The sequence below is a fragment of the Rhagoletis pomonella genome, unplaced genomic scaffold (genome assembly GCF_013731165.1).
Source record: "Rhagoletis pomonella isolate Grant_MI unplaced genomic scaffold, Rhpom_1.0 Rhpom_scaffold_00007, whole genome shotgun sequence".
Lineage (NCBI taxonomy): Eukaryota > Metazoa > Arthropoda > Insecta > Diptera > Tephritidae > Rhagoletis > Rhagoletis pomonella.
This window is the reverse complement of record NW_023458561.1, coordinates 63,117,894-63,132,826: the sequence shown is the minus strand read 5'-3', so window position 1 is coordinate 63,132,826 and position 14,933 is coordinate 63,117,894. Positions and strand designations below refer to the sequence as shown.

Below are 14,933 nucleotides of genomic sequence, written 5' to 3'. Positions count from 1 at the left end.
TTTTTTGGCTGCTGTTGTTCTATTTTCTTCTTCGTCGCAGTAGTGCTCTCATGCGTTGGCTTTCTTGGATCTTTCCATTAAATAATGCGAAACATTTTCGTACATAAGGAATGTGATCATCGTTGCTGGCACCACGCGCGTCAAATTGGGCTGTATACCTTTGTAAAAGCCTTTCGGGCCCTCATATCTGCAACGAGTTTGAGAAGAAAATAAAATGCATAGATTAATTAGTTAATGGTGTACAGAGACGCTTACCAGCTCCAGCGAACGTGCAAGTATTTTTTTTTAATACGAGTTTTCATTCAATTAGCAAATAGATTCTGCAAAACTGTTTAGGACTTACTGTATGGTATACAACAAATTTATATAGTATGCAGAAAATAAAATCTTACTTAAGCACGTGCGCACTACTTACTTTTTTTTCGTGAGCTGCTTACACTATTTTTTGTTATTATTTAACAGAAGTGGGTGGGACCAGACAGTCATGGGTATGTGACCAAAGTCATGTTATAGTTTTGCGAACAAGTCCGATCACACACTCAAAGCAGGCGTAACAGACAGGAATTTTGGTATCTACTAAGAGAGTACCTAAAATATTTACATATGTATGTATAACCGTTTTTTTTTTGTTTTCTTTTCGTGTAATAAGACAATTTTAACCATTTCAGAACAGCTTTACCTTTCTGATAAGTTTAATTAGGCTTTTATAAAAGCGGATTTTAATGTTTTAATTTTTTTGTTTGATTTTTTTTTCATTTGTAATAATTATGCGTAGCCATTACATATTGTTTTACATAAAAAGTTATGAAGAATCTTTTTGCCAAATGAATTAAATTACTTAAAACTATTGTCTACATTTTAATTTTTCGTTTTTGTACGCTAGCTAATCTTAAAATAAGTAGAATTTCAGCAAACTGAAAGATATTCGGCTCTCCTATATTTGTTAGCATAATTTTGTTACACAACTCTCATTACGCAATATTATTATTAATCAATCGAGCGTGCGTGTATTCGTTAATGGAAAAATTTGTTAGCTTATTTATACTAAAACGATGTCGCAGCTTGTCAACTAACAGCTCCAAACGCTTAAATAATGTCCGCTGTGCTTCCAAAACGACGACGACATTCCATGTCACAAATTCGTTATTGACAAATAATGACTAAAATGTTTCCAAATACGTAGACTGGCTCATGACAGTAATTACTAATTGGGATAAACTTTTCGATGCACTACTTGCTTTTCACTCTCCGCGCTAAGTTGTAGCCGCTCCTCTTGTCCACTTTGTCAATCGATTTAATTTTTGCGAATCTTTCTATCACATTTTTAGAATTCATACATTTTCTTTCGATACAATTTTACAAAAAGGATTTTAAGCTGCTTAATTGTTATAAATTCAGTGCAACTTTCAAAAGACTAATGCGATTTTATTGTTTTATACATAGACATAATATTATTTTGGTAGACTAAATTTATTTAAGTTGTACAATTTGGCGGACAGAAGGATGAAAGAAGTAGAATGTTTCTTTTTTTTGTATGCCAAAATGGAAAGACTTACTAGCTAAATGCGGAAATTATGTATCACTATTAACTAGTGGAATATTTAACTTAAATTTATGTGAAGTAAACAGTTACAAAAAATCGACGAGTGTAAAAGGCGAAGTTAAAAGAAAATAAAACTAGTAATGTATTAATATAGTGTTTAGTTAAAATACAAAAATAAATTTCAACAAAAAACAAGGAAATATATTAAACTAAAAAACGCAGCAGCTACATACTCTTCTCATCTTCTATAAATTTTTACATAGAATGTAATTGATACAACTTCATTCATATAAATTGTATATTGCTACTACCTACTTTAGCTTCTTCCATTTTCAATTGAATACACATGTACTGCAGCGCATTTTCACTGCCTCATAATTGAAAATTATTTTGCTTTCTTACAGCTAACAGCTAGCTGGCGTCATATAATGTATTTTACTATTTCATTTTCTACTTTCTTTTAATTAACATCAATACTACACACTTACGAGCACAATTATTTAGACAAATTTGTTAATAAAATGCTGCTTATTTATTCGGCATACATATACATATCGATAATGGAAATTTTCTTCTTGAATATTCGACTTTATGTTTATGCGTGTATGTAAGTAATTAGTAAAATTTGCATATTTGCTTTGTGGAAAATTGCTGCATACCCTAACTATTAATCGTATGCTTACTAACGTGCTTGCTGTGTGCATTTTCAGCGGTTTGCCTCATTTTATTATTTCTTTCTTTTTTTGTCTATTTCTAATTGGTCAGTTTCTCCCAAATGAGCATGACCATACAAATATTCGGTGTGACATGTACTAAATATGGTACTAGGCCTTTATAAAAACCACGCATATGTTCGTACCTCCATGTTTGCTTAATGCAATCCCATGAACCTGTATAGTTGAGATGATGATCCTGCAGGCGTGCACGTATCACCTGATAGGGATATGTTGCTGCAGCAGCGATGAGCTTCGATATGGCAGCAAATGCCAAATACTCAGTTGTGGCCTGCAAAGATTTAAAAGACAATAATAAAGAAGCGGCAAGGTGCTGAATATTTTCATTTTATGTGTAAAATTGTAAAATTAAAACGAAAAGCAGCGACTTTGAAATTAAAAAAAAAGAGCTGGGGTTCTATCCGGCTTTTTTGAATATCCTAATCCGAAAAAATCCGAATAATCGGATAAAAGGATAGCAAAATTTACGGATATTAACCGGATATTCAAATTTTATGCGAATATCTGAACGAATTTTATACGAATATCGTCCGGGTTTTTTCGGGATATCTTCGAGACTGTCTGGGATTTAAAAATTTTGTTCGAGATTTCCTTTTCATTAGCAGCTTTATCAAACTTTCTATGATTTATTCAGGACCCAAACTTTTGGTATTCATTCGGAATTATTCACCTTTAAGATGCATTTATATTAAGCATTTTAGCTGTCCACTTTGAGGAAACAAGCGATTTTTGTTGAGCAATGTTGAATCGCCTACATAATCGACCACATGCAAATGCAGCTTTATTTTAAATTTTCTCTAAAACTTTTGGACTTATCTCATTTGTTTTCAGGACTTTTCAAAACTTTGACGCCAAAAAGTATGCAAATCTTAATTTCTATAAATGAGCGCCTAAAAAATAAAAATGCAAAAATTTCTTGTTTTTTCTGCTAAAAAAAAATATCAGGCCAACTTTACCTTTAATGTATATACTCTTGCCTTATAAAAGATAAAAGGGCTTTATTGCTAAAAATACGAAAAGCGAAAAATTAACAAAAATTTTTCACTTAAATTATAAAATAACAGTTATCTCACTTTTCAAGTTTATATCAGCTTCACAAAGTCGATAATCGCGGCACAGATGTGGCCATTGTAACCACTTAATGAATTCGTATTCAAAAACAGAGACAACAATAAAAAAAAAACACAGAAATAAGCTAAATTTATGGGTTTGTTTTTTTTTTTGCAAAAAAAAAAATATTTCTGAGAAAGGTGCAACGTTCGCCTACTTTGTCGCATATTGACTCCGTGTTATCATTTTAATTATCACATATAAAAAGCGAATGTGTAAGTGAACAAATAGTCTAATAATTTTCTAAAAAGTCGCCCGACATACCCAACACATCAGCTTAGTATAAGTGAGTTTATTCTAAAGTCAAACAATTTTTATACATATTTATCGCCGCAATCGCGTCATACAAAAATTCGCTGTTTTATTTGGCATCAGGCCAAAAACCAAAGGCATTAAAACATTTCTAACAATGCAGATCGAGTATGTATGGCGGCGCGTGTGGCCACGAACATAACATGTGATCGTTGTGCGGGTGGGTAGAAATTTGTATTTCTTTAAGCATAGAGATGCAAAAAATTTTGTTAAGCAAAGAGCCTTCAAGGTTTCAGCATGAAATTTTTGACAAGATTACACAAAGAAAAAATGGGTTGGCCGATTGTATTAAATGTGTTGGCTAGATAATAAATATTATACATAATATTAATTCCATCACTCACCAATTTGGTGTCGATCGGCAATTTACGATATGTATTATAGTAGTTCTTCATCTCTTCATAGGTCATAAACTGCAAAGCTCCATGTGACACGCCAAACATGCCGGGAATGAAGCCCTAAATGTTGATCAATAGCATAAACGCATAAATATTTATTTTCACATCTATGTATATTTGTCGCACTTACCCTATACAAACCACGAATGCCCTCCTTACGGTAGATCTGCGCCAGCGCATGCACCATACCGCGATATTCCGACGCCTTATTGCCTGAAGCCTCGGCGCCATATTGTAAACACAAACGCGTCTTTACCACCCAAATGGGGTTTGTAAGTATCAGAGTGAGCACACCAGACTCAGCCGCGGCCAACATGTGCAATGTCGGTCCCAATGGCTGGGTCGTATTGCCGCCCTGTATGAAGGTCTTTATTGTGTTGTAGCTGAAATGGTGATTAGCTCAATTAAATAAAAAATTCCATATTGTAGTAAAGTGCAGCCAGAAGCAGTTAAAATACTTACAACATGAAATAGAACCCCCAAGCGGAACCTGAGCCCCAGATATTGGGTGTAACACCTTTGTAGAGTCCACGAAAACCTTCCTGTCGGAAAATAGTCGAGAATGCGCTGCTCAGACTGCTATATTGTGGCACTGTAGTTGTGCGTCCATCGTTTACTGTAAAATTGCCAAAAAAAAGAGGATAGTTGTTATTGCAGTAGAAACCAGTTTACTTTGCAATGAAAATTATTAAGAAATCCAAATAGAGATACATAGATATTTTAAAACGAAAGTCAATAAAAAAAAAACATATTCATAATACTTTTCACATAAACTACGTAATTTTATCGCCAACTTGTGTCGCGAATTGACGTCACATACGGATGTTTAAGAGCGAGATTTTGCTTAATTAGTTTCACATGTTGACGCTAAAATTGTAAACACAACTACAAGCATACGTACACGCATGTATTTGACAGGTTAATATACACTAGTATAGAGCAATAGAGATCTCTCTCTGTTAGCTAAAAATTATTTGCGAACTCAAATGTGAACAAATATTATGAATTACTGTACTTCTGTTAATATAATTTCCATTGTTTGGATAAATTACTATTAGAATAAATTTTCTCAAACTATGTATTTCGGCGAATGTAACCCTGCAAAAAGTGGGCACAAGAAAACCTGACATAGTTGAAAAACAAAAATATTTAAATTAACTTCATTTATTTATCATTGTAATATGCACGCAGGTACATATGTATGTATGTATATGAAATAAATATTTATTTTTGATTAGCTACCCACAGTAACAGTTAGAAAAACATTTTAAAATGCATGTAAATACATATTATTTACTAAGTACAAGCAAACAACAAATTCTAAAAATGGCAGTCTGGACAAGCCTCTTAACCTAACATATTTTCTTGTCGATAAGGAATAGACGTGGAAACAAACAAAATCATAAAAATTAATATGTCGATGGTCCCGTGCAATAACGACACAATGCAAAATTCAGAAAACAAAAACTATTACCACTCTTAAGTGGCTCATGTCTCTAATCCTTGTCTCTAATACCTGTCTAATTTTTTGTACTTACTTTATCAGTCCTTACTGCTTACTTTAGTAAGTAATGGAAATTGATTAGACAAGGATTTGAGACAGGAGCCTTTTAACAGTGGTAACAGTTTTTGTCTTTTGAATTTTTAATTATGTCGTTATTGCACAGGACCATCGATATGTAAAAATGTTTGTATGTATGTATGTTTGTGTGTAAACTTGGCTGGATCGCGAAAAAAAATCTGTAATACCGCCATAATTTGAAAACTGACAGCATTTTTCACCAGGGTAAATTTTATGACACTTGACGGTATTGTTCAAGCTCAACTAACGGTAGGTCCAGAAAACGTACTGTTTAGACGGGGTCTGAGCAGATGGAAAGGGGTGTTAGGTGAGTTCGGTTGAGTGGGCAGGTGAAGTATTGGTTGGTGTTGTGGGAGGAGCCTACACATGCGGGCATAAGTTGAGTATGTCAGGCTCTAGTCTGGACCGCAATTGGGCCAGAGTTACGCGAGTCTCTCTGAGTAGTTGAAGCTCGCTTTCATCCACAGGTGGTGATTGCCCTCTTATGATGGCATTCACCGACGGGAATGAGTGTAGGTGGTGACAGTCTCCCTGTGAATGCCGTTGATATCCAGTATGTACAGTACCGAATGCAGCGGTTTGTTGTATTGACATATTGTGGGCCACTTCTTAGAGGTACTTTTTGTCGTGCCTAGATGGAGATTCCGCCTAGAGGAAGTATCTGTTCGGGTGTTCACGTCTGTAGCACCCAACTTGGAACTGCTTGCTGTTTTTTACGGCATTTGGCGTGAAATATGTATGTATGTATTTATGTAAAGACACTTTGTCAAATGTGGTTAAAAAAACAGTGTACCAAAATAATCAAGGATTAGCGAGAACACTGGTTACATCAAGAACAGTCAAAATTGTGTGTGAACTCTCTCTGAACTCTAAATTGGTACTAGAATTAAAATTAAAACTACAATTAAATTAAAAAAAATTATTATTCAAGTCTCAAGTGTCTGTTGTATAAATTAGGTAAAAATAAATAAATATGTAAATAAATGAGGTAAACTGAGAACTACTATCTCTATCGACTAAATTGGTGTATGGTGTCAAGCACTACATACCATATTTAAAAAATGGGAGCTATTTACAAAAATTTTATTTGTTTTCATAATAAATTTACAACAAAAAGTCTACAATTAATGCCGTAGTTAACTTTTCCAATTTCAAAAAGTGTGGTGCTAACTTGACAACGTATTTTTTTTTTTTTTTGCTGATTACGAATCCTTAAGTGTGAGATCAAAGTGTCCAAAATCGCGTTTTTGCAATATTTTAGAAGCTTTAGCAAAGAAACAAAAGCTTATAGAATCTTCCACTTAGTCCTAAATTAAAGCTAGAACTGTCGACTACTACCTCTGCACCTTAACTTAATGGACACTTATATTCATTTATTGAACAGCAACAAACAAACTCTGATAACAAATTTTATAACATCAATTTGACTCTCAGCAATCGCTTGTTTTCCGTTAAAAATATTCGATTGCCACGCTTGTAATTCTCACGTTCGTAACCCTTGGCCCATATACGAAAATGGGACGATAATAAAAAAATTTAATTAATGCAACAACATCAGATATTTTTCCATAGAGATAGCTTGCTATCACTTAGCAGCCAATTACATTAACATTTTATACGCAAAACCTCTGCTGCAGCCCAAAATAAAATATGTATCAGCATTAAGAGCGATAAAAACACTATACATATGTACATACATGCAAGTCAGACTGTATTTGCGTTTGCAATTATCGCAAGCGTGATAAATATGTAATTGATTGATTTCAAGCACAGCAACAAGTTGTTTAGGGTTGGTTTTTTTTTGGCAAATAAATACCTAATACAGACATTTACAAATTTACCTATGATTAAAAAATATATATTCTCTTTTACCACTCAATATTAAAATATTCGTTATCACAGGACACGTATGCACGTACATACGTAAACAGTTTCAAGTGTAAATAATAAAAATAAAAGCATAAAATATAAAAAAAATCATCAAAACAATTTCTGGCCAACGCAGTACAGTCTGTTTTTTTTTTTTGGTTCTTAGTTTTTTTCGTGGCTTCTCTCTCCATAGTTGCCATGTACATACATACATATGTACGTACTTGTATGCATAAAAAAGGGGCTCGCTCGTCTGTGGCACGTTTCAACGATCGACGACGTCTTGACATCGCAGTCTATTTTTAGCAATGAACTCTCAGTTTAGCTGCCTCGCTTTTTTTTCACTAGTTACTTAAATAATTTTCTTGCACAAGTAATTTATAGATAATAGTTTTGTTGCTTCGTTGGCTTTTTTTACGCAGTCGTGTAATTAACCATGAAAAGCGTGTATGTGGTTATAGATACAATTCAATATCGGGAACAGCCACATAGGAATAAAAGAATTGGCTAATCTAAGATATGCATTTTGCATTCGCTTTTAAGAGCTTTTTAACCAGTACTAACTCGTTTGAAATCAGCTTTTTGGCCTTGTTGTGCAAATATAGCACGTACCCTATGTAGAGACCACAAACAATTGCAGTAATTGCTAAAAAAAAATTTTAAGTAAAACCAGTTAGCAGCAATTTTAAATACATACATATGTACATACACCCAGAAGATAATTTAAGTAGGCCTTCTTAAGTGAAGCCAGTCTAAAAAGCCTACCCAAGAAGGGATGAAAAAGTGCTACCTTGCATGCCTTCTAGAAGGTATTTTCCTATTTACAATTTACTCGAATGTGCAAGTTTATATTTTTTAACATTACAAATGAATTTAATTTTAGATTGCAATAAAGCAAATTTGATATGAATCTTAAATAAATACCTTAAAGAAGTATGATCTTAAGGAATTAAAAGCGCAGCTTTATAAGAACTCCTCCAAAAGGCCTTCTGAAATACAAAATTCTACAAAGCCCTTCTGGAAGCCCTTCTATGAGTAGCGAATGCAAAAGACCTTCAATTTGTGCCAATCTATACAAAAAGAAAGGAGAAAGGAATGTAGAGTGGAAGGCCTCCTGACTCTCAAGAATGCGTTTTGGAAAGGCTTTTAGCTCCTAAAATTATCTACTGGGCATGTATGTATAAGACTAAATACACATCTGTATCTATGTATTTGTATATAACCCTCATCAGTCTAACTCCGGCTACGCTGTGCACAGTATTTTTGCGCGAAACACCTTTCCTACAAACTGAAAAGGCTTCAAGTCACATGTGACCACCAAATCCATATCTATCTTCTATTCACATTTCATTACATTAATGCTGGGCGCATAATATAACAAGACAGCACATTTTGGATAATTTTTCAACAAGTCATTAATGTACCATTCAAATGCGATTTTACTTAAAACGTGTTTCTCAAACGAATCTCTTAATTAACAAACAGTGTGAAATATGTAGATATGTACTTATATAGCTTTCTTAACGGAGTCTTTATTTGCAATTATTGTTAATGAACAAATGTGCTGCGACAAATATCATAAATATTATAAATTAACGAATATTATGCGAATAAAAAGTTTAGTAGAAAAACTCATTAATGTATAAAAGTAAAAACCGTATACATAACATACACATGTACTTAGTAACAGCGAATGTTTTGGTATACGACTTGAAGGCACCCATTCGCGCGCATCATAAAACGTGACTGGGGACTCCGCGCATATAACAAAAACGAAAATCAAAATCGAAAGCCTTGCTTTGCTAGTACGCGAAAAACAGAACGTGGCAACCACCAAGCTGCTGCGGTAGTTTAAACAGGACTCCGCTCCAACTCATAGCGGAAAGTCGACAAAAAAAAAAATCGTGATTGTCCATCTGGTAAGCCCAGGCGTGCCTCAATCGGACGTACTATAAATCATGATCCGTCCTCGAGGCCATGGCTGGCACTACTTGACATCCAGCAGAGGTAAAAATTTCAATCCTTGAAAGGAAATAAGGCGTTCTGCAACTTTTGACCATTGTGTTATACAATAAATATTCCCACGATTTCATTTTATACCAAAATTTTTATTTTTAAACCATTGCAGAATCGTTTTTTTATATTTAATTGAAAAATATCCAATTCTGATTTGTATTTTTTCGATCACAAAACTGTTATTTTTTCGCACCTTTTTACCCGTTATAATCAATATTGCATTTATATGACCGCTTTAAATCATTTATGATCTACAACATTAAATCTGAAAATAACGGTTAAGCGATAATCGAAAAAGAAAAATCCAAAAGCGACTATTTATTGAACGAAAAAATAAAAATCATAAACAAACGATTAAATTTCATCGAAAAATTTTATTTCAATTTTAACGGTTAAATTATGATGAACTCCTAGAGCGGTTTAGATACTGAAAGCATGAATATTTGGTCAACACGCACACAATACATCACTCTGGTTCAATTGAGCCGCTGGACCTGCATACTTCACCCAACTATTATAGAGGGTTTTTTTTAACCCAGGAGGGGTGCGATGGCAAAGATAGCCAAGACGTGCGGCCGAATCAGCGACATCAAAAAAAAAGAAGACAACTAAAAACCACTCAGAATTGTTTGTAAAAATCGACATTTTTCAATGTAAGCTAACCAACCACCTCTTGCACGCCATTAAACCAATAAATACAAGCAGGAAAAGAGTGCGTGCACCTTCAATGAAATAAATTTAACAAGAAAAAATCAACAAAAAATTCAGGTTTTCCAACGCCATACAGCAGTTGCATTTTGAATTTTCGCTTTAGCACACTGACAGATGACTCATACCACAACAAACAACAAAAGTGTCGATATTTACAAGGTAGCCAGCACAACGACTGGAGACGACTTACATATACACACATATGTATGTAGATATGTATATATGGCAAATTCACTTGAAAGCGCTTAGCAACAAGCAACTCGGTCGATCACCCTTCCCTGACCCCAGCAATGCGCTGGGTACGAGCAAAAGCTTCAAATAGACGATAAAATATCGCTCATTTACTTCAATATTGTCATAATCCAAAAAATACAAAAATTGAGTTAAGTATGCACAAAATTACCGCTACCTCTTTTTCTAGGTTGTGTAAAAATTGCAAAGCTATATCCACTACCAGTATCTCACTAGAACAAAATATGTATTCATTTTTACTATGGAAACATAAGTAAATTCAAAACTTTAAAGCCGTTCATCTCGAGCTTTGCTTTTTTGAGTTATGACACTGTGGAAATAAATGAGCGAGTTGTATAAAGAACGCCATGCTAAGCGAGTAAACACTTATCATTTATGTAGATGCACATTGGTATTGGTTAGCAAATGCGATACGTAACAACTTGAGTGTGCTTTTTTTAGCAGTCATACCAAGTTTTTGGCTTTTAAGTTTATTTCTTTATTATACATACACAAATCATTCCAGTGGCTCATATTTGCTTGTATGCCAGAATTGTTTTAATAATGCCGTCAGCATTAACGTCACGTGACGCATAAACAAATTGATGAAGAGGCGAAAAGCCACAAAAGTTTGATAGAGAAAATATTAATGAGAATTAGACAAAAAAAAAAAATCATGAAAATACAATTGATATTTTCATTTAAATAACCACAGAAAATTATTACTGCAATTCAGGTACATTGCACCAAAAATATCTGCATTTATAAATGTATGTATTATGGTCCAGCGCCGACGAAAGAGAAGGGCGAGACGTCCAAGGATCTCTTCTATAAGCGCTTGGAGCGAACACATGAGCGCTGCCTCCGACACGATATCAAAATCGTGTTCGGCGATTTTAATGCCAAGCTGCCAGCCTCCACTACGAAATGTCCAATAAAGGACTGAGGCTGATCAACTTCGCCGGGGCCCGAAACATGGTAATATGTAGTACTAGGTTCCACCATAAGAACGTCCCCTAAGTTACATGACTGTCTCCAGGTCGAAAAACGAGAATCCAAATCGACCACGTTGCGATAGACGGAAGACATGCTTCCAGCGTTTTGGACGTACGTACACTTCGTGGGCCAAACATCGACTCGGATCATTATCTTGTTGTAGCCAAGATACGCACCCGCCTCTGCGCAGCAAAAAATTTGTGCCCAACAATGCAAGAAAAGCTTAACGTCAAAAAGCTGCAATCACAACAGACTGCCAATTTGTTCGCCACACGACTCTCACACCTGCTCTCTCTCTGAGAGCACTCTTCAACAAACCGACATACGCGAGCAGTGGAACTATATTTCCCGCTCATTAAGTACCGCCGCCGAAGAAATAGTCAGATTTCAGCGAGCCCGAAAGAACAACTGTTACTGCGATCGGGCGCAACGCGAGCCATGTGGGACCGTTATAGCGAGCTGAAGAAGGAAGCGAGACGTATTTGCCGCAATAAGAAAAGAGAGGTCGAAGTACGTGAGTGCGAAGAGCTTAAAATGCTGGCCGACAGAAAAACCACCTTTAGCAGAGTTGAGCGACTTACGGAAGGTTTCAAGACTAGGGCGAACTCCTATAAGAACAACAATGGCGACCTAGTGACCGATGTCCAGAAAGTACTTAAATTATGGAGGGAACACTTTTCCGCCCTACTGAATGGTAGCAACACCGAAAGTAGTGGAGAAGACGCAACCGAGCCCCCAGTCGATGACGATGGAGTCGACGTTCCACCGCCTGACTATGACGAGGTACGAATAACGACTACGCGGCTGAAAAACAACAAAACAGCTGGAGCTGATAGCCTGCCAGCTGAGCTATTCAAGTACGGCGGCGGGGAGTTGATAAGGTATATGCATCAACTCTTGTGCAGAATATGATCAGATGAACGCATGCCTGACGACTGAAATGTAAGTGTGCTCTGCCCAATCCACAAGAAAGGCCTTCTAAGCTTAAGCTACAAGGTCGTATCGAGCGTATTGTATGAAGCCCACCCTCAACGAACTGATTGGACCTTATCAGTGTGGCCTTAAGACCATATGGCAGGTATTCAGAATACACCAAATCTTGGAAGAAATTGTTACGATTTTTTTTTACTAGTACTTGCAAGTTTTTACTGGAAATGCATTCAATAACCCAAAATATTTGCAAGAGAGCGCGAATTCGAGAGCGTAACAACCCGTGAGAGCAACAAATTCTTGCAAGTCAAAATTTTACTAGCAAAAAGTAAGGTTATGTTTCAAACTTTAATGTAAACAAAGTGTTTTATAAAGAATGATTTGATGAAACATAATTAGTCAGATGAAAATATGGACGAATAATTTAAATCCAATGTATATTTTTTTTATTTTAATGACGATGGGAAATATTGCTTATCAAAAAAAGAAAATTGCGCGCCAAAACTTAACTGTCAGAAAGTGTCAAAATGGCGTAAGTTGCAAGTTTTTACTAGTTTTGCGTTCAATAACTTTTTCTGATAATCTTCCTTCCCCTCAATTTTACTCTCGATTTTTCTTTTACGCTCTCGCTGCAAGTACTTACTGGAAAAGTTATTGAATGGACCTATTATCAGTGTTAATGCTAGTTCCCAAGTAAACGAAATCTACTTTCTCAAAATTATAACTGTCAATAGTGAAGTGGGTGCCAAGCAAATTTTCATCCAAATTTCAAACTTTTTTCTCAGAAGTGCCTGTTTTTTTTTTTTTTTTGAGTACGCAGTTTTATAGTCCATTAAATTTTAGTCTGATAACGTGCCAGTTGATTTGTTAGAATTGTTTATTTTCTTGCCGAAGGTGTTGCGGGTTTCTTCCATATAAAAATCAATTTTGTTTATTCCTTATATGAAAGCAAATGGGACAAAAAAAAAATCTAAAAAATCAACGGTAATTTTTAGCCACTTGAAACTTGGTCGGATTAAAAATGAATGGGCTTTAAACTGCGTACTCAAAAAAATTCTAACACTTTTGAGAAACAAGTTTGAAATTTGGGTGAAAATTTGTTGTTGTTTTTTTGTGGTCTTTTACAAAGTTTAAAACTTGGGTTTGGTTAGAGAATGAATTGTATTTTAATTGAAAATTCTTAAAAATGAATAATTAATTATAAGCGGCAAACAATATCACTTTGAAGGGCGGTGCTATAGATATGGCCAATACTGTACATAAGTATGTAACTACTATGACGGAGATTGAAAGAAAAGGCCTTTTAACCGACTTCACAAAAAGGAGGAGGTATTCATCGGAATACATATATATTATTTTTGTGTGTATGTTACTGCATAACTTTGGACCACGTTAACCGATTTCTGTAATTCTTTTTTTTTAAGGAAAGGTGGTCCCACACTAATTTAGTTTAAATCCGATCATTGTGTCATGAAGAAATTAACGTTAATCTTACATTTTTATAAGAGAACTGAAGTGGGTTTTGTTTTTTGTTTAAAAATTACTTGTATAGCTCCAGTTAGTTTAATTAAAGACATTTTGGCAAGACTTAAATTTGTGGGACTAAATATTGCGATTTTATTTGTAAGTATACTACTTACATATTTTTAATTTTATTTTTGTTTACAAATTAAAGTAAAACAGGGCTTTCAAATATAGATTGTAAACAAAAACCAATACTCCTATGCTATGAACATACTACGTATTTAATTATGCTTTTATACATACATATGTTCACATGGAATCAGAGCATGAAATTGTTATGAAGAGGAATTCCACTTAAACGATTCACATTACAGCACTTAATTTCCTGCAATAAGTTTTTAATCAATATTAAAACGAGAGAGAGAAAACAATGCGACTTGAACGTCAGGGTTATTTGATTTATTATATAAATATTTGTTGTAATATATGTACATATGTATGTACATAACATGTATAATATTATACATAATATATATGTACATATACCAACATATATGAATACTAAAAATACGCATGAAAGTTGTGTGTACGAGGTGAATTCTTTTTGTTTGCCACTTCTTAACGGAAGTGAACGGCATACATACGTAAATACAGTCAGCGTCAAAAATATGAATACCCTGATGTTTTGACTATTTTTTTTTATTTACATTTTCCATAACAATTTTTTTTTTTTTTTTTTTTTATAAAAATATAGTTCAATCTACAGTAAAAACCAATAGAATAAAATTTTTCAATTTCTTAAAAAAGTTTTGAGTATGCTGTTTTGTAGCCCATTAGTATAATATGGTGCAAGTTTGAAGTGTCTAAAAACTACCGTTGATTTTTTTGAATGGTTTTTTCAAGAGTGTTTCGCATTTTCTTCCTGAACAAAAATTCTTCAAAAACAATGGTAATTTTTATACACTTGAAACTTTCACCTTATTATACTAAAATTTGATGGGCTACAAAGCTATGAAAATTTTTTGGTGTTTCTTGAA

General features: G+C 34.4%; 1 protein-coding gene across 2 annotated transcripts in view; it reads right to left on the bottom strand.

Annotated features, from left to right (window-relative positions):
• Window positions 1-7: 7 nt before the first annotated feature.
• The window catches only part of LOC118743309 (mitochondrial folate transporter/carrier), a 21,989-nt gene continuing 7,063 nt past the window's right edge, over window positions 8-14,933 (bottom strand). For both annotated transcript variants that reach the window (XM_036475901.1, XM_036475902.1), the window contains exons 2-6: window positions 4,560-4,713; window positions 4,228-4,480; window positions 4,044-4,157; window positions 2,403-2,548; window positions 8-187 (exon numbers count right to left, since the gene is read on the bottom strand). In XM_036475901.1, the coding sequence (XP_036331794.1) occupies window positions 49-187; window positions 2,403-2,548; window positions 4,044-4,157; window positions 4,228-4,480; window positions 4,560-4,713 (806 nt within the window). In that variant the 3' untranslated portion in view covers window positions 8-48. The remainder of the gene's footprint in view (window positions 188-2,402; window positions 2,549-4,043; window positions 4,158-4,227; window positions 4,481-4,559; window positions 4,714-14,933) is intronic.